The 25,726-nt window shown below is 41.4% G+C and overlaps 2 protein-coding genes across 4 annotated transcripts; one reads left to right on the top strand and one right to left on the bottom strand.

Annotated features, from left to right (window-relative positions):
• Positions 1-844: 844 nt before the first annotated feature.
• LOC119771387 (sodium channel subunit beta-1-like) lies at positions 845-10,610 on the bottom strand. Its single transcript, XM_038267272.1, has 6 exons — positions 9,588-10,610; positions 9,339-9,505; positions 6,679-6,916; positions 4,765-4,906; positions 3,435-3,509; positions 845-1,201 (listed from the first exon to the last, which is right to left on the bottom strand). Exons 1-5 carry the CDS (start codon positions 9,637-9,639, stop codon positions 3,440-3,442), a joined length of 669 nt encoding a protein of 222 aa, XP_038123200.1. The 5' UTR covers positions 9,640-10,610; the 3' UTR covers positions 845-1,201; positions 3,435-3,439.
• A 2,967-nt stretch (positions 10,611-13,577) lies between these two features.
• On the top strand, positions 13,578-21,766 carry zbtb22a (zinc finger and BTB domain containing 22a). Of its 3 annotated transcripts, none has more exons than XM_038267249.1 (4): positions 13,578-13,735; positions 19,506-19,722; positions 19,798-20,488; positions 20,635-21,766. In XM_038267249.1, exons 2-4 carry the CDS (start codon positions 19,519-19,521, stop codon positions 21,612-21,614), a joined length of 1,875 nt encoding a protein of 624 aa, XP_038123177.1. In that variant the 5' UTR covers positions 13,578-13,735; positions 19,506-19,518; the 3' UTR covers positions 21,615-21,766. The 3 variants fall into 3 exon arrangements, with proteins under 3 accessions (XP_038123177.1, XP_038123179.1, XP_038123178.1); XM_038267251.1 differs by lacking the exon at positions 13,578-13,735 and adding an exon at positions 15,417-15,522; XM_038267250.1 differs by lacking the exon at positions 13,578-13,735 and adding an exon at positions 15,431-15,578.
• Positions 21,767-25,726: the final 3,960 nt, after the last annotated feature.

Genomic DNA, 25,726 nt, shown 5'->3' with positions numbered 1-25,726 from the left:
AGTCCACACTTTCTCTGCTCTCTTTTTCTCATGGTCTTCTCCTTCTTTCCCATCGCCCGGCTTGCCACAGGTTTGCCTGCTGTGTCTAAAAGTAGCAGCAGCAGCAACCCAGACTGACAGCTCATTGGCTCATTTGGATCACGTGCAGCCTGGAGCCGGACGCTCCCCAGGGCTTTACCGTATTAACGGGAGAAAAGGAGCAAGTGAAGTTAGAGAATTGTTGGAGCAACATGCGGTATAAATGTTTTAAATCAGGTTGGGTCTGGATTAGCCAGCAGGTGGGTCCGGATCCGGACCGCAGTCCGCTAATCTGTGACCTCTGGATTAGAGACAGGAGCAAAGACTTAATTTCTATTGGTCTGCTGGACATTTATAAATTTTTTATTGGTCAAAAGCTAGTGTTTAGAGAGAATGTAATCTGGAAATTGCAATTGAAAGACATAAAAATTCATCTGAAAAATGTTTTAATAAAAATTAGGACAAAATAAAGTTACGCTAACATTAATATCCTTTCTGGATTTAATCTATTTGAATCTTTTTTAATTATATCTTTAGTAAACATGTCTTTTGCACTAATAATTTATTCACTACATATTAATGGAGAGAAAATGGGGTGAATTTTCTGCCTGTGGCCTTCAGGAGGAGCCAAACTGTAAAACGTCTGTCTCCCCCTAGTGGCTAAAAGTTAGTGTTGCCTTAAATTGTAAATCGAAATTAAGCCAAAAACCTTTAAAATTCAAAATGAGAAAAATAAAAACCAAAAAGCAGGACTTAGTAGAATGAATATAAATGTTATATATGCAGGTGAATTATGGATAAAACCGAAAGGACACAGGACCCAGAATGAGGTTCTAAATACCACGTTTAATTACATCCGAGTGTAGAACCACGAGTTAGAGTGGAAGGACAGTTTATAAATCGGTGAGGATCCGTATGGAACGTGCCTGAGGTGGGTCTCATTCATCCCCCAGCTGACGGGTCAGCAAAAAGCTCTGTGACTGGGAATAACACACGGACCTGTATACGATAATGCATAATGGCTTCTATAACGAGTGCACGACATGCTTCAACAAGCACAAGGCTATGTACAGTGCTGGTTCTATGCTGTCTGTGTAGGTCGGGTCCAGGTGCTGGAGATGGACACGAGATGTTGACATGCAGTTCAGCTCTGGAAGCGAAGATGTCAGTCCAGGGAGGAAGCCTGAGGACAGAGACGGGACATCAGAACCAGAACTACAGCTGGATGTTTATTATATTAGAAAACAAGATTTGGTAAAATGCTCATTTATTTTCATTGAAGGGCATTACAGAGCCATGGAATAAGCACAGAAGACCTGCATCTGTTCAAACCGAATGTGTTTCAAACTGCAGATAAATGCTGAATTCATGTTTAAGTTCTTCTATTTGATTTAATACGGAGGCAGAGAGCGATCGCTCTCCATTTTTTATTTTTCCTTTGCCTTCTCGAGATAATGACACTAAATCATTATCACGGTTTAACCATTACTATTGGGGCCAGGTTAGAGATTTTTTGTTATTTTGAGAATATGTCGTAATATTACGAGAATAAAGTCATCATACAGCAACCTGTTTCAGAAAGAAAGCTTGGAGCTCCGCCCAGCAGATGACGTCCGACCAGCTCCACCAATCAGCAGCCAGAGTCCACTTTGACATCCTGCCCAGTTTGATGCTGCTGCTAAAAGATTTCCTGATTTGTCAAACCGATGCTAAAGTAGAACTTCACATGATGCTCCACATTCCTCATTTTAGGGAAGAAAGGGCTTCTTGGAGGAGTTGTCATAAAATTTATTCTCGTAATTTTAGGACTTTATTCTCATAATTTTCCAACTTCTCGTAACGTTATAACTTTATTCTCGAAATAGAAGAAAAAAAAATCTCCAGCCTGGCCCTAATATATTGTTTTCTCGTGATAACGAGATAATTATGTCGTTATCACGAGAAAACAGTTATTGATTTCTCGAGATAATGAGATGATTAACCTGTATAAGTAATGAATGAGGCTGACCAGCAGCCCTGGACTCCCAGTCCATCCATGCCTGCAGGGCAGATAGTCGTGCAGTCGCGGTACAGCGTGTGCACAAATGATCAGTTTAGTTTCCTTTTTCTTTTCCCTCATTGTCAGGCGGTGATGGATGATTGGATTGTTTTAATGAAAATCTTTAATCTGGACTCATTTTGGGGGTTAATGCATCTTCTAGCTGCTACAGGCGGAACACCAGGGCTGTTCAGAAAGCCCCCGGTGCTAAGGGGCCGGAGGCATATGGGGGCCGTTTGTAAAGTTAAGCAGTCAAAAATTTTGAGCAATACATATATGGTTATTAAGCGTATTGCAAATTAAATATTTAGTTTTTAAACTAAATATCTAGCTCCAAACTTAATATTTAGTTTGTTAAATAAATATTTAGCTCCAAATTCAATATTTATTAAATAAACAAAATGTATCTAGCTCAAGTTTGAGGAGTTCTGGATAGAGCAGATTGACAAAAATGAATTTTTTTATATTTATACATATTTTTTTACAATCTTGGTATAAATCCTGCTTTTTAGAGTTTAGGCAGGTTTAAGAGCCTCTATACTCCAGATCCCAGGTCCTTGATCCCTTTCATGTTTTCTCTCTTTAGCCTCAGAAGGTTTAAACTTTCTCCTTGCCTCAGCCATGACCAGTAGTCGAGCGGCCGGAAAAATAGTAGATCTCCATGACGATATAAGAGCCATAGGCTCTTCCAGGTCACATGACCTGGCCAACGACGGTGCGTCTTCTCCTAACTTACATAGTGGCTATTTGAAGAGGGGAGCCCCGCTGGTAGCATGGATAGCGTCAGTCGCTGTATATTAGCCCAGGAATCGTTTAAAATAACTCGTATGCATTAACTCTTTAGGTCACAAAGTCTGCGCTGCGTCTTTAAGGAACCTTTAACTATCTGATTACTAACTGATTAATCAAAAAAATGATCGACAGAATAATTGATTTGCAAAATAAACATTAGTTGCAGCCATATTTCACACTAAAACTGGCCACAGAAAATAAGGAAACAAACACACAAAACAAATCCTCATAGTTTGCACCACATCCGTTTATTTTATTCTCTAGATGTTAAAGGAAAAGTCGCTCATATTCAGAATCCAAACTTCTGAAAGTTCTTTAAATCTGAAATGATTCCATCCTGTTCAATAAATGATCAGTGTTTTTAATTCAGAGTAATTTTCATGTGAATGTGCTTTACTGGAGGCATCCATGTTTGTCAAAGAACACTACTGCCACCTACTGGTTAGTGACGTCACGGTGCGGTATCGGCGATTTTAGTTATAAATAATGATCCATTGATTATTCCTGCTGACCGGACTTTTCCTTTAAATACAGAAAAATTTCAGGGTTTGGTTGATATTTGATGAGCAGAACGTTCAGGTCTCACCTGTGCTATTCTCCAACCTGCACTCCTGCACAGTTATCTTTACTCTCCGAGGCGATCGCTAAATACTCTGCATTCCTGCAAGAAAAACATGAGAAAAACAAAGATGACAGTTAGACACTGATCAGAGGAGGCGGGTTTCAGTCGGAGGGAAGATGAGAACATTTTAAAGCTGAAAAGATTCACATGGATGTTTTGTGACTTATTATTGGCGAGCATAAAGGTATTGGGTACGGAGCCCCTAAAGGGACATGGAGGGAAAAAATAAAAGCAAAAGTTTATTTTTTGCGAGATCCCGCCATAGTTTTGCGCGATCTCGCAAAAGTATGGCGGGATCTCGCAAAAGTATTGCGGGATCTTGCAGAAAATAAACTTTTGCGAGATCTCGCAAAAGTTTTGCACAATCTCGCAAAAGTATGGCAGGATCTTGCAAAAGTTTATTTTTTGTGAGATCCCGCCATACTTTTGCGAGATTGCGCAAAACTATGGCGGGATCTCGCAAAAGTATTGTGGGATCGCAAAAGTTTTGCCTGATCTCCCAATACTTTTGCGAGATCCAGCAATAGTTTTGCCCGATCTCGAAAAGTATTGCAAGATCTCGAAAAAGTATTGCGGGATCTCGCAAAAGTATAGTGAGATCTCGCAAAAAATAAACTTTTGCGAGATCCCGCAATAGTTTTGCAAGATCTCGCAAAAGTATTGCGGGATCTCGCAAAACTATTGCGGGATCTCGCAAAGGTATTGTGGGATCTCGCAAAAAATTAACTTTTACGAGATCTTGCAAAAGTTTTGCCCGATCTCCCAATACTTTTGCGGGATCTCGCAAAAGTATGGCGAGATCTCGCAAAAAATAAACTTTTGCAAGATCCCGCCATACTTTTGCGAGATCTTGCAAAACTATTTCTGGGTTCTCGCAAAAGTATTGTAGGATCTCGCAAAAGTTATTTTTTCCCCCTCCATGTCCCTTTAGGGGCTCCGTAATTGGGGGCTGCTTGTAAAGTTAAACAGTCAAAAATTAGGAGCAATATTTATGGTTATTCAGCATATTTTAAGAGAAAAATTACAAGTTTTTTTTCTCTCCAAATAATTTTTTCACTGTGTCATTCATTCATTTTTAAAAATCTTATTTTTTTACATTTATTTTGGAGTTAAATAGTTATTTTGCAATTTTTTTTTTGTTCAATAAATATTTAGTTTTGGCTAAACATATAGTTTGCAAACTAAATATTTAGTTTCTGTAAAATCGAGCCTTCAACAATGACCTCCAAACTACGTGTAAAAAAAAAAAAAGTGAATTTTCTGCGGGTTTGCGAGCGGAGATGGAAACACTCACGCCGCCTCTCGTAGGGCCTCCTCCCCGGCCGCAGCGATCTTTCTGTAGCAGTAAATCATCTCTATAAGGAGCCAGACCTGCAGCCCGATGATGGACACGTACATCATGACCTCCGACACGATGGAAGCTGTGGTTCTGTTGGCTGCAGACAGAAAAACGGAAACCGAATCACACATTTTGCAGGAAATCTGAAAAAACAGCTGGATCTAAAGAAGCCGACTGAAAATGGAGCCTGCTGCGTTTATTTCGAGGCTCTTTGCCCCGTCAGAGAGGGGACTATATAGTGGACTTTATAGTCGGGGCGGATTTAGGAAATTTGGGGCCTTAGGCAGAGACAGGCAGGGGCCCTCTGAATCGAGAAGAAAACAGAATTTTATTTTCACAATCCTGATTACTCATTTTATTCACCTGCCTCGCTCCGCCCAGTTCTCTTTACGTTCCTCTGATCCACCTGCTTCAGCCTCTATTTAACCAGCCTTCAGACCGGCCATCAGGGCCAGATTATTCAAGCCTTTGGTGAGAGTTCTCTAGCGTTCCCGAGTGATTCTGATTGCCTGATCCTGACCCATTCTGCCTTTGGACCTTTGAGCTAACCCTCCCCTAGCTTCGTGAGATCAGGTTTCACTCGCAGATCAGTCTGGAGACTCTCCGTTAAAGAAAATTTGGAGCCGTTCACCAAACGAACGTCCAATCAGCGTTGGCTTTGAGGCGGGTTGAGGTGTGACGCAACGAGAAGCGCGACAGTTCAGTTTAAAGAACATGGCGGCTTCAGCCGATGAAACTAGCGTTAGCGTGGCTATCGAGCAAGTTTTATGGGAATTACAGAGTATTTCTTCACTGAAAGAAGAGCAAAACACTGCTCTGGAGGCTTTTCTCAGAGGAAAAGATGTTTTTGTTCTTCTCCCGACTGGTTTCCAACGTTGTTTCTATTCATAGTCTTATAAGCAAAGATGGTAAGTAACGAAGTACAAATACTTCGTTACTGTACTCAAGTAGATTTTTCTGATATTTTTACTTTACTACTTCTTTTTATGGCGACTTTTTACTTCTACTCCTTACATTTTTACACAAATATCTGTACTTTCTACTCCTTACATTTTAAAAAATTGTCTCGTTACTTTAGTTTTGAATCATTTCAATGGAGTTACCGTTATTATTTTTCACGTCATCAATACCAAATTCAATCTAATTGGATGGGAATCTACGTTGCATTTGACGCACCACTACAAGATGAATCGACAGATTCGGCGGTATTCATTGGCGGCAAATCATTGCAGCTTGGTGGCGGTGGCGTTAGCATAGTAGCATGGACGACGAGATGATTGAAAATGAACACAACGGAGATCTAGTCCTATTGGCAGACATCCATTTAAAATGTAGGCAACGGCATGAAAAAAGTGGTTTCTACTTTTACTTTTATACTTTAAGTAGATTTACAAGCCTGTACTTTGTTACTTTTACTTGAGTAAAGAAGTTGAATCAGTACTTCCACTTTTACCAGAGTATTTTTTAACACAAGTATCTGTACTTTTACTCAAGTACGGAAAGTGAGTACTTTTGCCATCTCTGCTTATAAGGCAGTATCTGCGCGGTAATTATGCAGATTTACGTTTCTCGGGAAGGCGTGCTCTCTTAAGCACAGGCGGACTGCATCCCGTTTAGGAGGATCGTTTGTTAAATCTTTCGCGTCGTATTCTTAAAAACCCACTGTAGGAGAAAAGAGAAATTTACGACAAGAATAAGAAGATGTTGTTGCATCAGGCCCAAGGTTTCCAACATTCTTCAGTCGTTGCTGGGGGCCATCAAAACTCTGTAAATGGCCCCCAACATGATCCTGTTTAAGAGATCTAGATCTAGAGCGTCACAGAGCGCCGACGGAAGCTGAACGCTTCATGACGGCGTCGTACATCGTACCTTTGGCCACCACGGTCAGGTGCACCACCTTGCTGATTTCGTCTTGGTACTCGTTGTTGGTATAGATGAGGGTGCGGTACAGGAAGCACTGGTAGGTGCCCGAGTCGTTGAAGGTGACGTTGAACAGGTAGATGGAAGCATCCTGGATGTCGTTGCTTCTCTTGCTGCCATTCCAGTCGATGCGGTCCATGAACTGATCGTGCTCGATAGAGGGGCCGTTCTCATTGTAGGTGTAGATCTGGGGGTTCAGCACAGATGGAGGTTCATCAGCATCAAACTGATCCAGATATGACAAACATCCGGAGCCACGGTCAGGTTTCTACCTCAGGTTTCCTCCCCAAAATACCTCCAAAACCTGCTCAGTTTATTAACCCCAACCATCAATCTTAGCAGGATTTTTCACTTTTCCCATGTTTAAACAGAAGCCTATTAATGTTCTGTATTTTTAAAATACTCAGGGGCGGATTTAGGAAATTTGGGGCCCTAGGCAAAGACAGGCAGGGGGCCCTCTGAATGGAGAAGACAACACATAGAACAGACCCATTCTACAGATAGAGAAGCACTAAGCTCACTTAGCTGATTGCTCCTTCCTGTGTTTCCAAAAAGGCCAAAGTAAATAACCCAGTCCTTCTTTTCACTGTAGACAAGCCATGATCTGCTTATCTGTTCTCCATTTTTCATTTGGATGAAATAATAGCTGCATGAATCATGACAGCAGACAAGATAGAGGAGAGCAGGAGGCGGGGTTACCAATCTACTCGCTCTGGAGAGCAGAGTTCGCTGCTTTTAGATGTTGTCTCCAAAGTCTCCAGTAGCAGAAAAAAGTCTCTAGATTTGGCGCTAGGAGCTTTTTAGAAATCAAAGTGCTAGAGGGGTCTGAAAAGTGGCTAAATATAGCGACTAAAGCGCTAAGTTGGCAACACTGCTCTTTGAATGGTTTGTTTTCAAATGGTTTGCTGCTGTCTGTTTGGACCTTTCTGAACATGTGCAGCAAATGGACTGATCCAATATGGTGGACACTGAAGGGGGGGGCTGAGACACACTTAATATTATCAGCGTTCTGATGGCATTTTAGCCAAAGGATTTTTATCAAAAACATAATTAATGTGCACAAATAAGGACTGTGTTCTGTCTGGCAATGTGGTAATAAGAATAATTGTCTTAATGCCACAAAAAGAGGCCAACAGATTTTGCTTTCAGAAGTGGAGCAGAACGGCTATCGCCATAGTGTTCCGCTTGATTAATGCATGTAAATATCTTTATTATTTTTCATGCAGGGAGTTTTACAGATTTATAGAAACTGCAAGGAAAGGAAAAACAAAAACAAGGAGAAAAGATATATATATATATATATATATATATATATATATATATATATATATATATATATATATATATATATATATATATATATATATATATATATATATATATAAATATCCCATAGGTAAGTTCTGGGTCTGGAGATGAAAAAATAAACATGTCAAAATATCAGACAGTTTTCTTCTGTTTTTCTCCTGTCAGGTTGTAGCCAATGACTGTATAAATTATCTCAGAGTTAAATTCCCGCCTCCTGCTGCTCAAACTGTGGCCTTTTCTATACGCATGCTACCTCTGTTAGCATCGAAGTCAAGCACCTTTAAAGGCTTTCCTGAACCAGCATTTACCTCCTGCTAGCAGATTTCCATGGTAACTGGAATAAAAAGGTGATCAGAACAGGAATGTGTCATGAAGCCGGTTTATGGAGTGAATTTTTTTTCAATTTTTTGTTACAAAGATGTTTTAGAAATGTAAATTTGAGGGGAAAAAAACAATCCAGAAAGAACTTCTCAATCAAAAATAAAAGTTTCAAGAGTAACTTTGCTGTTTTCTTTCATTTTATTTTTTCAATAATTTTTTTTTATTTATTTTTTTTTTATTATATTATACATTTTTTTCAGTTTTTCTTGACAGATTTTTTTTATCTAGCTTTTTTTTCCCAAATTATATTATTTCAGTTTTATTTAATTTTTTTCTTTACAGGTTTTATTTTTTCAATCTATCTGTTTTTGTGAAATTCTATAATTAAATTTTTTTTTCAATATTCTATATCAGTTTTATTTTTTTCAAATTTTCTTTACAGATTTTTTCAAATTTTTTTGTCGTTTTTTTTTTTTTCAAATTATATCATTTCAAACTTTTATTTCTAGTTTATCTTTACAGGGTTTATTTTTATAAATGTCTTTTTTTAAACTGAGCTTTTCAAATTGCAGAATACAGATCACTCTGTTCAGATCGAGAGCGGCCTTTCCTCTGGAGTGAGAAGCAATGGCGCCTTTCGATCGATCTAGTGGACGTTAGCATGAGCATTTTCATTGGTCAAGAGCGCGCGTTTGGATTAGACCAGGAGTGATGAGAACATGATGTGTGAAACACAATTTGAAAATATAAAATATGAAAAAGTGAAAAAATAGAAATATAAAATAATAATGACGGTTTAGAAAACGTGCTCTTTGCAACAATAATGGAGTAAAGTTCTCTCCATATATCTGGAGATGTGCAGTGAAGCAGCTGACACACAGTGGAGCCTTTGGAGAAATGTTGATCTATCTATAAATGTCCCGTTGCATAACTTTTCTCTTCTTTATTACCTTGATAGGCTGAGTCAGAACTGAGCTCACCGGTTTAAAGTCAGATTCCCCAGTCGGACTGAAGAACCACTCCACGGTGGCGGATGCCTGCACCTCGCTTCTCTTTTTGCAGGAAATGCAGCCCAGTTTGAAACCTCTGCCCGCCACCGCCTCCGTGTCGGAGTCCACCTCTGCACAGGCGCCTTCACCGCGGTCCACTGTTTACAGACAGATGCAGGACTTATGATGCAGAGAACAAAAGCAAACAGCAAAGGATGCCCAGAGAGCAGCAGGACTCACCAAACAGGCCGCAGAGCAGAGAGATGAGCAGCAGGGGGGCTACAGGGGCCATGCTGTCACTAACTCAGCACTTCTAACCTGGATCTGCTGACTGCTGTAGGACTGGATTTAAAAAGCTTGTCTGTAGATTATAAATGAGGTGCAGGCAGAAAGATTTGCAGCTCCTTCAGCTGCTGAACATGCAAAGTGAAGTGAAGTGCAAACTGGTTCCTGGCCCTCAGGGGATCTGATGATCTTTGGCTTCCTGTTGGTTCCTGTGCCTTTACCTAAGATTATTGCTGCTTAGGGCTCAGCTCTGGGTCTGCAGTCCAGCCTGAGGACTCTTCCTTCCAAGCGGATCTCTCCTGATATCTGCAGCCTCACAGTGTCCTCCACATCCACACCCTGAGCTGTGTTGTCCCTGAGGTCTCAGAGGGTCATTAGAGCCAAAGAGATGGATCTTTAAATGTGCAACATGCAACAGCTACTGATTACTCTGCAACACTCACATGCTAATGCATAAACGGATCAGATAAAGCTCTTTGATGGCTACCAGTGTGATGCTACCGGGTTAAATACAGAACTCAGACCGCAGGCTGCTCTGGTGGGAACGATCAGGAAAAAACCCGCAGCTGTGCTTAAAGGCCTGCAGCTCTGGAAGAAGAGAAGCCCAGACACGGTGTCCCTCCCTCCGATGGCAGCTGAAGGCGCGCGCTCCTATCTGATGACCCCCTGCTGCTGGAAGCTCCGCCGCGCGGGCATCGCAGGCAGGCCGGGCAGGAAGGCAGGCAGGCCGGGCAGGAAGGCAGGCAGGAAGCCGCTCGGAGGGCTTCTCCTCTCGGATCGGAGGCTTTAGTCTCTGACGCCACAGCGGCAGCGCGGGATGCTGCGGATGCACTGCGGTAAAAATCGGCCGCCGTGCGCGCGAGCAGGTGATGAAACAAGACGGATGCGTCTGCTTGTATTTTTTTTTTTTTTAAATCCGGAATGACACGAGCTCAGGTGGGACACGAAGCCGCCGCGAGGCTCCAAATGATGACCTTAAATGAAGGGAAAGATGTCTCACCTGAGAGAGCGGCTGCTTTTATGTTCTTTATGGAGGGAATTTTATTGGCTGATGGAAAACAATCAGTGCATTACCGCCACCTGCTGGTCTGGATTGGTTTAGAAAATGACAACATACTAACAAATAAATAAATCTACTTTATATCAATAACATACGGAAGATACGGAAGAGGATACGGGCCATTGGAGAAAAAAACAACAACAATTTTTTTTATTTTATGTCAGTATAGTATGGGAAAAAGTCAGAATTCTGACTGAATTCTGACAATAAAAAAGTGAGAATTCTGAGAAAAAAGTCCGAATTCTGAGATTAAAGTCAGAATTCTAAATTTTTTTCCCATTATATACTGAAGTAAAATAAAAAAAATCAGTTAACTTTTTTTTTCCACTGGAAAAATATAAAGGTTAACTGGTTTTTCAATTTTTTTATTTCAGTGTGAGAAAAAAGTTAAATCTCAGAATTCTGACTGAATTCTGACAATTAAAAAAAATCAGAATTCTGAGATTAAAGTCAGAATTCTGACTTTTTTCTCATACTATACTGAAATAAAATAAAAAAAATCAGTTAACTTTTTTTTCCACTGAAAAAAATATAACGGTTAACTGGTTTTTCAATTTTATTTCAGTGTGAGAAAAAAGTTAAATCTCAGAATTCTGACTTTTTTCTCTGAATTCTGACTGAATTCTGACAGCTAACAAACATGTTAGCATGTTTAGCCGTAGCCATGTCTGCTTTAGAGTCTGGCTCTCTTGTTTTAATGACCTTCTGCTCTTCCATTAATCAAACAGCATCAGCAGGGAACCTCAGGGACGGAAAAAGTCGCCTAATTCCATCATTTTCCACCAATGTGTTCCTGTTTCTCCCAAACTAATGAAGCTCAGTGCTCCACACATCTCTGCCTTCATGGTGCCCATCTATGTTAAGATCCACAATTCTCAGATTAAAGTCAGAATTCAGACTTTTTTCCCCATATTAAACTGAACTAATATTTAAAAATCATTTAACTTTTTATTTCAGTGGCCCTAATACTCTTCCGTAATATTATAATAACCTAATATCCTCTATAGTTATGTACTATAATTACTATTTATTATTAACCCTTTTAAAGGGTTAATTCGAGGGTCCCTCTTATAGCTCACTCAGTTAAATACAGCCAATAGTGTTCTTGGAATCCAGATAAAGACCCTATTACCTTTGTAACATTAAAAAATATGGATATTTTGATGGTAAAAATGAATATCAAGGTAATAACAAGAAATGCCAACTTGCCCGAATATATTAAGAAAAAAAACAAAAGTGCTTCTAGAAGAAATTCATGAAAAACACTGAGAGTGAAAGAAACAATTTTTGTTTTCTGGTCCAACATAACCTTAGAGGCATTAATGCTGATACTGGCAATTACATTTTTTTAGTTTATAAACCTAAATATAATTAACTAGGCTTATTACCTTTTTAACTTTACTTTCAATAATTTGAATTAGCTTTTTACCTTTTTTGTTGACTTGTTAACCTTTTCTTTCAACTTAATTGCCAGTAGGCAATCTATCACCCAAGGGTTCATCTAATTGCTCAAATGCCAAAATAAGCTGTACAGCCATGCAGCAGGATCTTTGCTGAATGGCTGGATATAGATCTTGTGCTTCTAGACCTCACTGAGGGATGGGGGGGGGCTCCATTTGTAAGGTAAAGTGATCAAAAATGGTCACTTGCCTTATAAAAGGTATAACTTGTCAGCTATGTCTCTGTTGTAGGTGTTGATGTTTCAGGAAGGATCTTCTGTAGAGGTCTGTCTTTCACCAGATCTGGAAAAGCCTCTGACTCAAGACACGCTGTTGTCGTTTAAAAATCTTCAGAAGAAGATGCTCGCTGTTGTCCATACTTTTCTTCACTTTATGAAGAGTTTTATGATTATTATTAAGAGTTTTATGAACTTTCCTTGTTTTTTCCCTCTGAACTTTAAAGTAGGTAATTAGAAAGCCTAAGAAGTCTTCTTCTTCTTCTTTTATTAGTTTAATGGCAGATTGCAACCTTGACTTATATATATATATTTATATATATATATATGTGAATATATAATATGAATATATATATATATGAATATATAGCTACATGCACACATACATATATCAGAATCAGAAATACTTTAATAATCCCAGAGGGAAATTACTTAATTTACTTAAATACCCATATCTATATAAAATCTCTATATTTTTATATCCATCCCTCTCTCTCTATTTATATATATATATACCTACACCTACATATTTTAAATCTTATTGTATAATCCTATATTCTTAAGATTGTGTATTTACTAGTAATGTATTTTCTTCATCCCCTCTCCGGTTGTTCCAGTTAATCCCTCCAGATTCCACTCCCTTCCTATTTGTATTGTCTTTTGTTTTAATCTTATGCTTTCTTCATCATATTTCCTACAATTTAGTAATATATGTTCTACATTTTCTATTACTTTACAGCCTAAAAAGTCTCCCTGATTTTGTCTTTATCACATATTTAACTAAAGGAACAGAAATAGTCATTAAAGTTCTATAAATAACAGACTTAATGTCCCTTTAGTAATACTTATTTAAATTGTAAAAGACCAGAAAATATATTAGATAAAGCGAATGATCCGGTTCTTTGATCGTATCATTCATTTGAAGCAGTTCCTGTCACTCAAAGGAACCGCCGTTCCCATCGCTACGCAGCAGAAGATGCTACCGGAACCATGGAGACAGGCCGGACCGTTGAGGTGCATTCACTTACTCCCAGAAAGTGGGAATTGTTGTGATCCGTGTGAAGCAATCGTTTAAAATGCAGCCGCGTTTGCGCTGGATTGGCAGGTTTTCCTAAACACATATAAAAAACGTCTTGAGAAAATAACTTTGATAATATCCCAGTTAGTAAACTTTTTATAAAGGTTTAATTAAACAGATACTCGTTAACTGCTCCCGAGTGTCACTGAACGCAGCGTTAGCTTCAGCAGGACCTGCTGGGCTGATTTAGTCCCTAACAGGCGGCCGTAGTTCTCAGCTGCAGAATAACGATGCGGTTTAGCGATTAATAAAATATCACCGGCAGCCATAAAGAAGAGGACACGTCTCAGGTAAAAACACCCAAAGAAATGAAGCTAGCAGCTAGGAGCTAACGAGTTAGCTTAAAACCGGAAGTAGGAACAGATCGCTGAAGCTGAGAGGATGGCGGTAGAGGGTCAGTCACAGCAAACGCTGCACTAAAATTTCCCACGAAGAAGAAACGTCGGAGGTGGAAGGCCGGAAAGATTGCATGTGGATGGTCGTTTGGTGCATGGCGCGTGTTTTGAAGCTGCTTATGGAGAAATGTCTTGGGCCGTGAGTAGTGAGGAAACAGGAAGCGATTCTTGTGGGATGGAAGAGGGAAATAGTGACAATGAAGGTTGGAAGATAGCAACATCAAAAAATGAGAAAAAGCGGAAAAAACAGAGATCAGTTCAAGGGGAATCTAGTTCAGAACAATCCAGTGATGATCATTCCATACATTCCACAGCACAACAAAATGAATTCAAAGTCATATTCAAAGTCGTTAATCAGGCAGACTCTTTTACAAATTGGAATCCGGTTCACTTAACAAAAACCATCAATAAACTTGTCGGAGAAGTCAGAGGTGCCAGAATTCTGTACAGTGGAGACCTGCTAATTATCTGCAGAGACAGCGCCCAGCAAGGCAAAGCAATACGGATCAACAAAATTGACGGGATAAGAGTTCAGTGCAGCTTAATGGAGAACAAAAAGTTCAGCAGGGGAGTCATTGGAGGAGTTCCTCTAAAAATTTCTGAAAAAGAGATTCTGGAAAACATAAGAGGTGCAAAAGTAAAAGAAGTAAAACGGTTAAAAACAACAAGAAACGGAGAAAGATCTGACAGTTTATCTGTGCTAATTAAATTCGAAGAAGAGCAATTACCAAGCAAAGTATTCATCGGTTACATAAGCTATAATGTCAAAATCTACAATCCTCCACCATTGAGATGTTTCAAATGCCAAAAATTCGGTCACATTGCAGCAGTTTGTAAAGGGAAACAGAGGTGTGGAAGGTGTGCAGGAGAACATGAGTACGGAAAATGTGGAAAAGAAGCTAAAATAAAATGCTGTAATTGTGGTGGAGAACATACTGCTGCCTATCGCGGCTGTGAAGCAAGCAAAAGGTCTGAGGAAATTAAAAAAATGAAATTTGAGCTCGGAATAACCTACGCTGAAGCTGCAAAAAGGATCCCATCTCAGTCAGAAAAACCCAAACCTACAGTTCAACACACAGCAAATTCCAAACCTCTAGAGAAATCTCTAAAAATTGATGAAGACTCACTTATTGTTAAAAAGACAAATTTTGTTCTTTTCATGGTAGAAGTTATTAATTGTACTGCACAGACAACAAAAAAAACGGAAAAAATCAAAATAATAGTGAAGGCTGCAGAAAAATATCTGGACATTAAAGATTTGAACTGGGAGATGGTTGGAAGTATGATGGGAGGACCGATGGGACCATCAGAAACTGGCAGAGTTAAGATGACCTAGAGTAAATTAAAATTATATGGGCAAATGTGATTTAGTATTATGTTGGTTTAAGTTACACAGGTTTTTTTTTTTTTTTTTTTTTTTTTTTTTTTTTTTTTTTTTTTTTTTTTTTTTTTTTTTTTTTTTGGGGGGGTGAATCGTTTCCTGTTTTCTTGCTTTACTCCATATCAGTTGGTGGCGGTAATGCACAATTCACAAGTCTGCCAACCGCCATAAAATCCCATAAGAAGAAGAAGAAGAAGATCGCTGAAGCTGAACCAGACAGTAAACAAGAGAGAAATGAATATTAAACTTCCACAGAGAAGCAGGAACCGGGCTGATGTGACCCGAATATTCATCAGATCTGGTATTTATGATCTATTTTAGGAGTTTCTGCAGCTCTGACAGCTTCTAGCTGCAAAGGTGAGCTAAGCTCGGGGAGAAGTTTGTTGCTGGGGGCCTGATCCACCTGCTGATAGAAGCAGAACATCTCTGACTTTCCTCCATATTCTCAGTTCCAGGAGGTCAGAAGATGTTTATTTCCTCTCAGCTCTCTGAAGCCCCCATCAGAGCTTCTAAGGCTGTGATATGGACTTTGACTAGGACATTAAAACACCCTTCTGTTCCTTTAAACCCATCCAGATGTTGTGAATTGGCGCTATATAAATAAACTGAATTTAACTGAATAGATCAAATGCTGTTTTGGGCTATTTTTCTTCAAAGTCGTAGGAAAATCATATTTAAATGTAAAATCATTCTGGCTTAAACATGTATATAAATGTACTCTTTATCAGACCATATTGTCCCAAAATTTAGAAATTTCTTAAAAAAAAAAAATCCTGTCTTAAAATCTATGTTTTTTCCGTTATCTTCTGCAGGCCAGTTAGTTCTACGTTAGCCTGAACACCTAAATTCGGCCAATCATATATCAACAGTCATCTGTCAATCAAATGTTTTTGGTCATAGCATCTTGATTCATGTGTTGCAGCTAATATACGCAACGGTTGAAATCAGAATCCTTTCCTTTCCCATTGAGTTGCGTCCCAGTGTTCACGGGGATGGACGACTGTGTCTTCGGCAGGCGTAGAGCTAACAGAACTGGCAGCGTTGCGAGGCAAGGGCTCAAACATGTACGGCTGGAAGCCTTCTACACCAAACCAAGCTTCTGCCGCCCTGGCGTCCTCTTCCACAACATCTTGGTCCCCGCTTTCCTCCTCTAAATAAAAAATGGATGACGGAGGAGACTCATCCACGACCTCCGACACTAAACTCTCCTCCTCTTGCATGTTTCCGCTGTCCATAGCGTTCCTTGACAGCGTCGTTTCTAAGTCACCAATTTAGTGCCACTTGGTCCCAATGGAATTTCCCATCGGGAACCTGCTAGCACTAAGATGCTAACTGGTTAGCAAGATGCTTCCCACAAACCGGCCACAACCAAACATGCTTGCGAAGGAGGACTTTCTCACTTCAACATAGATTCTAACTACTTTTTACCTGCTGATCACAGCTAATATAGCCGCCATTGTTCCAGGCAAAGAAAGTTTAAATTATTATGCGTCGGGGAAACTGGAGATATATCGAGTATATTCCATATATTGCCCACCCACCAGAGCATGTTAGCGGAGCAGCGGAGCGGAAGAAATATGGTGGAGCACAGAGTGGTTTTCAATTCGGTTTGGCCTTTGGCCAGTCAAACATGAATTTATTTAAATTCATTTATGACTTGAAACCAGGCCAATGTCTTTGCTACAGTCCATGAAGGCAGAGATGTGGAGCTTTCAGCTTCTCTGAAAAGATGTGAGATGTTTTGGAGGAGCAGGAACACATTGCTGGAAAATGATGGAATTAGGCGACTTTCTACGTCCCTGAGGGATCCCTGCTGATGCTATTTGATTAATGGAAGATTGACTAACTATACTGAACAATACAGACTAGGGATGCACGATATAATCGGCCCCCTATCGGTATCGGCCTTAAAACTGAATATCGGACATCGGCCACCCCACCGATATTTAACCCGATATTTGATCAGCTTCTGAGTTTCTAAAGTCTAAAAAAATTAAATAAATACTACTTCTTCCTCCAAAACTTCTTTTTTACAGACTTAAAAACTTCTAAAGACGAGGGAAAAAATATTGATCCATTAAAATATCCCAATATCTTCATACGCTGATATATTGCCATTTAAAAACACCATATCAATCTCTTTTACTAATGAAATATTGCTATATGTCATCGTTATGCTACGAAATCCCCCGAAAATTCACCAAATGTTGCCATATTTTTATATGTTGATATATTGACGCGGTATCGATCTATTTTACTAACAAAATCTCACAAGAATTTGTAAAATATCACGAGAGTTTGTAACAGAACGATGAAATTTCACGAGATTTTGAAAGTAAAATAGATCGATACCGCGTTTTTAAAAATCTATTTGATATCAGCATATGAAAATATATTTGAGTATATTATTTTTCAAAGTGTCAGAAATGGATAACAAAACTGCTATTTTCAATGACTACTTATTTTTGTCCAGCTTTAACATCGGTATCGATATCGGTTATCGGCTACATGAGTTTTAAAATATCGGATATCGGCCAAAATCCCAATATCGTGCATCCCTAATAAAAACTATGTTTGCATAAAGTGAACGTTGTGGTTAGAGCCTGCATACATGTATTATACGCTATTATCTCATTTGCAATGGGATGCAAAGTGACCTTTTTTAATGTAGTCTAGTAAAATAAATGGATAATAAAATAGGAAACGTGGGGTAACATGAATGGAGCGAGGCATTAAGCTTACAGCTGGGAAACAGTGCGATAATTTAACAGCCGGTTTAATAAGACAATCCACATGTATCGGTCGCATCATTGAATCAAACGCCGTGTCTCAGGGTTCTGGCATCATTACAGGAAGGAAAAATGGCAGGAAATGCCTTCTCCTGAAAAATGAAGTGAGCGTGGAGCGATTTCGCCAGGAAAATGAAGGTGAATGCAGAGCGGAGCGTCATGGAGCAACTATGAGCGGCAGAGCGAATGAGCGAACATCCTCCTGAGCGGGAATTGTGCGGCGCTACGCTCACATGCTCCGACATCCACCAGAGATTGTAGGAGTTTGTAACTGAACACATCTCTGTCTGTTCTCCTTAAAGGGAAAGGACACTAATGCTCCTATAGTGATGCACAATTATAAAAATTTCAACTGATATCGATAACCGATCATTTTCTGCTTTTCATGGTCGATACCGATAAGTTCATATTGAATATAGTTTTTGCATAATCAGCTGCTTATGCTGGATTATGATTATTTAGTAGCTCTGGCTTATTTATAACAGCAAACAAAAAGTTTTGGTTCTTCAAATGTTTATTTTTTGCTTTACATAACAAAAGAAACAAATCAATTCACAATACAAAGAGCATTTCTTGAAAATTACTGAACAGATCCATGCCTGCATAGGTATTTGTGAAGTCAAATATTTATACCACATATAAAATAATATGCATTTACATTGTCAGCCTGAGTTACAAAAATGTAATCTCAAAATAAAGTCCACCCTCAAACCACAGCTAAGGTGAAAGAAAAAATGCCAACTTCTTAAAAAATGTTCAGACACACATATGCATGTCAGCCTTAGCTTAAAAGATTAAATAAAGTTAATAAAAGTGCATCCCTTAAATATGTGTCGACGGCATCATTGAGGGCAGGCGGGGAGACGTCCGAGAAGAAGCGACGGCTAGGGATGGTGTAACGCGGCTCCAAAAGGGCTATTAAGTTACGAAAACCCGGGTTCTCGACGACAGAAAAAGGTTGTCGAGCGCTATAAATTCCATCACTTTGTCGTTAATAGCTTTAGCTTTTTCGCAGTGTCTTGGAAAGTTTTTAGTTTTCAAACGCCTTCTGAATGGATACATCTGCGGTCCGTGTCGTTGTTGTCGTTATAGCTTTAGCTCCTCCGGCTGCTGCCACGGCTGTTTCGTATAGTTTCCATGTCGCTTCGCCACAATGACGATTTTTTTAGGTGCGTTATAAGGTTTGTATAAGGTGTTAACTGCAAACTGGTGAAGACATGTTGATGATTTACAGTCAGGCAGTAACGGAGCCAAGTCTGGGTCCTGATAGTAAGGAGCGCAAAATCCACAGGTCTTGTCCCGCTTTGGGGCTACTCTGCCTGAATAAAATACCACCAATTTAGTTAATTTATCGGCTATTTTTATCGGAAAATTTTATCGGGCCAATTAAAAAAATTCCACCAAATCGGCCGATATTCGATCCCTAGTTATGAAGGTTTTAGGTGTTTGAACCTGACGGACGCCGTTTGTCTTCTGTTTTGGTTTTTGTACGTAGCTTTTCTGCCATCATGGATCCAACCTGCGACTCTGTGGCTCCGCCCACCCTGACCGTCCAGGTGTGTTTCCCGGGTGTCCGCGCCGCTGTGTTGGACAATCTGAACCGGCAGCGGGAGGAGGGGCGGCTGTGTGACCTGTCCATCCAGGTCCAGGGCCAGCTGTTCAGAGCCCACCGCTGCGTGCTCGCCGCGTCCTCGCCTTACTTCCATGACCAGGTGGGTTCCTTCATATCCGGTCAGTTTGTTGAAGGTCAGTCGTCAAGCAGCTCAGTTCCTCTGATCGTCTCACAGGTGCTGCTGAAGAACGTGACCACCGTGTCCCTTCCTTCCGTCATGGACCCGGTCGCCTTCGAGAGCGTCCTGAGCTCAGCCTACACGGGCCAGCTGAGCATCATACAGGACGACATCGTCAACTACGTCACCGTGGCCAGCTTCCTCCAGATGTGGCACATCGTGGACAAATGCACCGAGATCCTGAAGAGGCCGCGTCCGTCAGGAGAAGCCGCCTCGGCCGACGACGCCCAGCCAGGGTCCGTGTCCCGCCAGCAGTCGCCGAGCAGCACCGAGTGTCTGTACGTGGAGCGGGAGGGCCGTCGGCGGGAGAGGAAGCCCGACGCTTTGCCGCCGCTGGCGACGTGGAGGCGGCCGCAGCAGGCCGTGAGGTGGAGCCGGCCCCGGCCGCCGTCCGAGCAGAACTCGGCCGACTCCCAGCTGGACGGGCTCCCCGGGTACGGCTGCCAGGAGGAATGGATCACTGCTCCCGCTAAACCCGACGGACTGGGCCAGACCGGACGACACCACGGGGGGGTTCCTGCTACGGAGGGCGCCAAGCAGAAGGTCCGGTTCCAGCAGCGTGGAGCGCCGCAGGGCCGAGAGGGTGACGAGACACAGGAGAGGAGGAGGAACGTCAGAAGAGAAACCGAAGCCGATGAAGGCGTTGGAGACGAAGAGGCGGAGACGAAGGAAGGCTTCAGCCAGATGGGTAAGAACCTCAGAACCTCCATCTTGTTTTCTCGCTCTCCGCTCCGTCGGGATTCTGGCTACTTGTTCTTCACGCACCTGTGAGAAGGTTTTTCTCCTCGTGGTCAGGATTGAAATTTAGAAGCTTTTCCTGTGTTTTTCCAACAGATCTACGCCTTTCAGACGACGGCGCTGACGCCGGCCGCCGTGCAGGGAGGCAGAGCGTGGAGGTGATGAAGGACATTCCTGATGTTTGTGGACCCGACGCCGGCGTCCCGGGGCCATCATGTCCGGCCCCAGGCAGGCTCCAGTTCCAGAGCGGCTCCTGGTCTCAGCAGGAGCACAGGCGGCAGGGCGGCGAGGATGAGGATGAGGAGGTGGACTTGGACTGTTTCAGCTCCTATGGCAGAGACACGTATGATGAGGTTGAGGACAGGACGGGTCAGGTCTCCCAGAGGCCCCTGCTGTCCCCTGACTTCAGCCTCGGGGCCTCAGACATGAACTGGCCCTCCACCAGCGGAGGTCAGGGCGGTTCTCTGACTCCCAGCTCCTCCTCTGCTGCATGTCCTCCTCCATCTTCACCTCCGACGCCATCTTCGTCCTCCTCGGTGTCCGTCTCTGGCGCCGCCTACACGGGGAAGGTCCACTTCTGCCACTGTGGGAAGGCCTACACCCTGAAGAGCATGCGTGACCGTCACGTGAAGATGCAGCACCTTAACCTGCGTCCCTTCGGATGTCCGGTTTGTACGAAATCCTTCAAGATGAAGCATCATCTGACGAAGCACCTGAAAACCCACGGGGGGCTGCGGCCGTACGAGTGCAGCCTGTGTGGGAAGAAGGTGATCTGGAGGGACAGCTTCCTGAGGCACCAGGCCCGCTGCCAGAGGCTCGCCTCCTCCGGGAACAACGCCGGCGCCGGCGCAGCCACAGCGGCGGACCCGGAGGACGGCTACGGGTTCGGATTCGACGAAGTGGAAAGCTTTGTCCCGGCAGGGCAGGTGAAGCTGGAGGAGGGGGAGTTTCAGCGGGACGTTAGCGATGGGATGGGGCTGCTGTCTGGGATGGAGCTCGGCGCGCAGCCTCAGAACCTGGACCCTGTCAGCCATGTTTTTAAGGTGGAGGCAGCAGAACGCTTCAGTGAGACATAAACGCCGCTGAGTCTGAACCTCTTCAAGGCGCTCGTCTTATTCCTCGACCGTTTCCTGTCCTCTGTCAATCCTTTCTTTAGACTGAAGTTCTTTTTGCAATTTGCACATAAGTTATTTGTTGTTCTGATCTAAAATAAATATTTGAAAATGTTTTCTTGTCATCAAATGGAAACCATAGTAATAAAGTACTTTAACCCTGGAGGAGGAACGCAGCATCATCAGCAACACATTCGAACAGTAAAGAAAGTCACTTTCTTTACTGTTGCTGAAGTTGACTCTTCAGCAATCCCTCACACTAAGCATGCTTGTAGCGGCAGTGGAGAGGAAAAACTCCCTTTGAACAGGAAGAAACCTCCAGCAGAACCAGGCTCAGTGTGAGCGGCCATCTGCTGAGGCCCACTGGGGTTCAAGGAGACAGAAGCAGACATAGAAAAAGAAGCATACAGGTGCTGGTCATAAAATTAGAATATCATGAAAAAGTAGATTGATTTCAGTAATTCCATTTAAAAAGTGAAACTTGTATATTATATTCATACATTACATACAAACTCATATATTTCAGATGTTTATTTTGTTTAATTTTGATGATTACAAATGAAAACAAATGAAAATCTCAAATTCATCATATCAGAAAATTAGAATATTACTGAAGACCAATAAAAACAAAGGATTTATAGAAATGTTGGCCAACTGAAAAGTATGAACATGAAAAGTATGAGCATGTACAGCCCTCAGTATTTAGTTGGGCCTCCTTTGGCCTGTATTACTGCAGCAATGCGGCGTGGCATGGAGTCGATCAGTCTGTGGCACTGCTCAGGTGTTATGATAGCCCAGGTTGCTCTAATAGTGGCTTTTAGCTCTTCTGAATTGTTGGGTCTGGTGTATTGCATCTTCTTCTTCACAATACCCCATAGATTTTCTATGGGGTTAAGGTCAGGAGAGTTTGCTGGCCAATTAAGAACAGGGATACCATGGTCCTTCAACCAGGTACTGGTAGCTTTGGCACTGTGTGCAGGTGCCAAGTCCTGTTGGAAAATGAAATCTGCATCTCCAAAAAGTTGGTCAGCTGCAGGAAGCATGAAGTGCTCTAAAACTTCCTGGTATGTGGCTGCGTTGACCCTGGACCTCAGAAAACACAATGGACCAACACCAGCAGATGACATGGCACCCCAAACCATCACTGACTGTGGAAACTTTACACTGGACTTCAAGCAACGTGGATGAAGTGCCTCTCTTCTTTTCCTCCAGACTCTGGGACCTTGATTTCCAAAGGAAATGCAAAATTTACTTTCATCAGAGAACATGACTTTGGACCACTCACCAGCAGTCCAGTCCTGTTTCTCTTTAGCCCAGGCAAGACGCTTCTGACGCTGTCTGTGGTTCAAGAGTGGCTTGACACAAGGAATGCGACAGCAGAAACCCATGTCTTTCATACGTCTGTGTGTGGTGGTTCTTGAAGCACTCACTCCAGCTGCAGTCCACTCTTTGTGAATCTCCCCCACATTTTTGAAGGGGTTTTGTTTCACAATCCTCTCCAGGGTGCGGTTATCTCTCTTGCTTGTACACTTTTTTCGACCACATCTTTTCCTTCCCTTCGCCTCTCTATTAATGTGCTTGGACACTGAGCTCTGTGAACAGCCAGCCTCTTTAGCGATGACCTTTTGTGTCTTGCCCTCCTTGTGCAAGGTGTCGATGGTCGTCTTTTGGACAACTGTCAAGTCAGCAGTCTTCCCCATGATTGTGTAGCCTATAGAACTAGACTGAAAGACCATTTAAAGGCTTTTGCAGGTGGTTTGAGTTAATTAGCTGATTAGAGTGTGGCACCAGGGGCCATCAATTTTGAACCTTTTCACAATATTCTAATTTTCTGATATGATGAATTTGAGATTTTCATTTGTTGTCATTTGTAATCATCAAAATTAAACAAAATAAACATCTGAAATATATGAGTTTGTATGTAATGTATGAATATAATATACAAGTTTCACTTTTTAAATGGAATTACTGAAATCAATCTACTTTTTCATGATATTCTAATTTTATGACCAGCACCTGTAGATACAAAAGGCAACTGTCAACCAGCTCCACAGGCGGCCCCGTCCAGGAAACACACAGCCAGGCAGACGAGCTCCGAGCCAGCTCCCATGTCAGAGGATGAAGAGAGCACATCCAGTTAGTCACAGTCAGAGAAACAGGACTACACTGGAAAACAGGCCAAGCTCCAACATCTAGAAACAAAGGTGTTGATGGCAGCAGCACAGCTGATATTTCTCTCCAGGATGGAGTCACAGCCAAACAGGAACAGACCAGATGAAGCTACTATGAGAAAAAGCAGAGAGAGCAGAACGTTAGAGATTGAACTAACAGATTCTGCAGCAGTCTAAGCCTATAGCAGCAGAACTATAGAGATAGCTCAGGATAACCTGAGCCACTCTAACTAGAAGCTTTATCAAAAAGGAAAGTTTTAAGCCTAGCCTTAAAAGTAGACAGGGTGTCTGCCTCACGGACTAAAACTGGTAGTTGGTTCCACAGGAGAGGAGCCTGAGAATTAAAAGATCTGCCTCCCATTCTAGGGGCCGTGAGCTTCAATGACTGTCTGAAACCGAAGATAGACACTTAAAATTGCACATGCACAGAAAACGATAGCTAACGGGACGAGCCCATAGGACGGCTTTACGTAAACATATCACCAGAATGGTTGACAGTTAGGAGGACCACTTATCTAGATGATCCATTCAGAAAACAAAATTCTCCTCTATACCTTTAAGTGACGGATATTTGTGAGACTTCCGGCTAGCCGCTTCCTGTCACTGACCAGCTAAAGCAAAACTTTACTCTAGGAGTTAATACAGCGGGAATTGTTACCAAGACTCGTCTTTATGGCTTCAAGGAAGATCGGGACTTGCTGATGAAGATTCTCTATTCCTGACATTTTTAATTGGAAAAAGCTTCCTGGATGGGAAACTTGGAAACAAAGTCCAGTGGATCATTTTTTTTAACTTTTTGGAATGAGCAGGGTGATTTTATTTGCAATGCACATGTAAATTCAGCAGGACTATTCAAAGAAAACATAAAAGCAATAAAAGTCCTTATGAAAATCTAGGATGTGTTCAGTGATTGAAAACAGGCTGTTGTCGTTTATAAATCCTGCAAAGTCGTCGTCTGATTGAATCATTTCTGTAAACAGCCGTCTCAGACCGCTGTAGTGAATCAGAGCTTTATAAATAAACTAAACTGAATTCAATCAGTAGTTAATGGTTTAAAAAAGCTTCCAGATGAGTCTGAAAATCACAGATTTAGCAGTAAAGTTTGTAACAATGGTGGTGAGCCATAAATTAGGAAACCAGATGAAAACACATCTAACATCTTCATCTCCAGCTGATTTCCAAATTCATTTCTAGTTTTTACTCGACCTCTAATGTTTGTATTTACAACCAGGGGCGGAGCTAGATGGGGGGCCATGGCCACCTTTAGGCAATCATTGGCCACCCCTACCATTTCCCCCCCTCTAATACAGATGATGGAAGCAGTAATACTCTCTAGTGTCAATCAGACTGAAATCAGAGATAAATAACTATTTGAATAAAAACGTAATAAATAATCAATGTATGTAGATATTAGTACTTGTAAATATAAAATTTATGCAGAATAATTATTGATAAAAGTAGGTAAGTAATGACAATGGAAAAGATGTTCGCTCCAGAAGTCACACCTGAAAGAATTTTATCCACAATACCTTTTATCTAGAAAGCATGAATGTTTAAATATATGCATCTACTTGTTAGCAAAGGATTTAGGAAAGTATAGTTTGTCTTTATTTAGAAAATATGGATGTTGTGCTCGTTAATTTTCCTGTTGCAACAGTATAGAGGTTCTGGCGCCGATCCACTTTCAGCCACCCCTCAGTGTTAATTGGTTATTGCTTATAAAAATGTTTAGCTACACCTTTGCTTGCAATCATACTAGGATTTTCTTTTCATCTATCAAATGCATTCATTCCGAACCATAACTATAGTCGGTTCAGGCCAAATCTGAATAAAAGAGAAAGTTCAGGAACTCATTGATGAAGTGAATCATGTTTTAAAGTTGAGCGACACAGATTAATGTTTACA

Source organism: Cyprinodon tularosa, unplaced genomic scaffold (assembly GCF_016077235.1).
Source record: "Cyprinodon tularosa strain WSP-4 unplaced genomic scaffold, ASM1607723v1 ctg668, whole genome shotgun sequence".
Lineage (NCBI taxonomy): Eukaryota > Metazoa > Chordata > Actinopteri > Cyprinodontiformes > Cyprinodontidae > Cyprinodon > Cyprinodon tularosa.
The sequence above is the reverse complement of the archived record's forward strand: the minus strand, read 5'-3'. Positions and strand labels throughout refer to the sequence as shown.

What these genes read in the sequence shown, in the direction of transcription:
- LOC119771387 (XM_038267272.1), bottom strand. Translation starts at nt 9,639, where the DNA reads ATGGCCCCTGTAGCCCCCCTGCTGCTCATCTCTCTGCTCTGCGGCCTG. An exon ending in TCTGCTCTGCGGCCTGTTTG is followed by an intron (nt 9,506 to 9,587) that starts GTGAGTCCTGCT and finishes GTCTGTAAACAG; the next exon opens with TGGACCGCGGTGAAGGCGCC. An exon ending in CCTGACCGTGGTGGCCAAAG is followed by an intron (nt 4,907 to 6,678) that starts GTACGATGTACG and finishes TTCTGTCTGCAG; the next exon opens with CCAACAGAACCACAGCTTCC.
- zbtb22a (XM_038267249.1), top strand. Translation starts at nt 19,519, where the DNA reads ATGGATCCAACCTGCGACTCTGTGGCTCCGCCCACCCTGACCGTCCAG. An exon ending in CGCCTTACTTCCATGACCAG is followed by an intron (nt 19,723 to 19,797) that starts GTGGGTTCCTTC and finishes ATCGTCTCACAG; the next exon opens with GTGCTGCTGAAGAACGTGAC. An exon ending in GGAAGGCTTCAGCCAGATGG is followed by an intron (nt 20,489 to 20,634) that starts GTAAGAACCTCA and finishes TTTTTCCAACAG; the next exon opens with ATCTACGCCTTTCAGACGAC.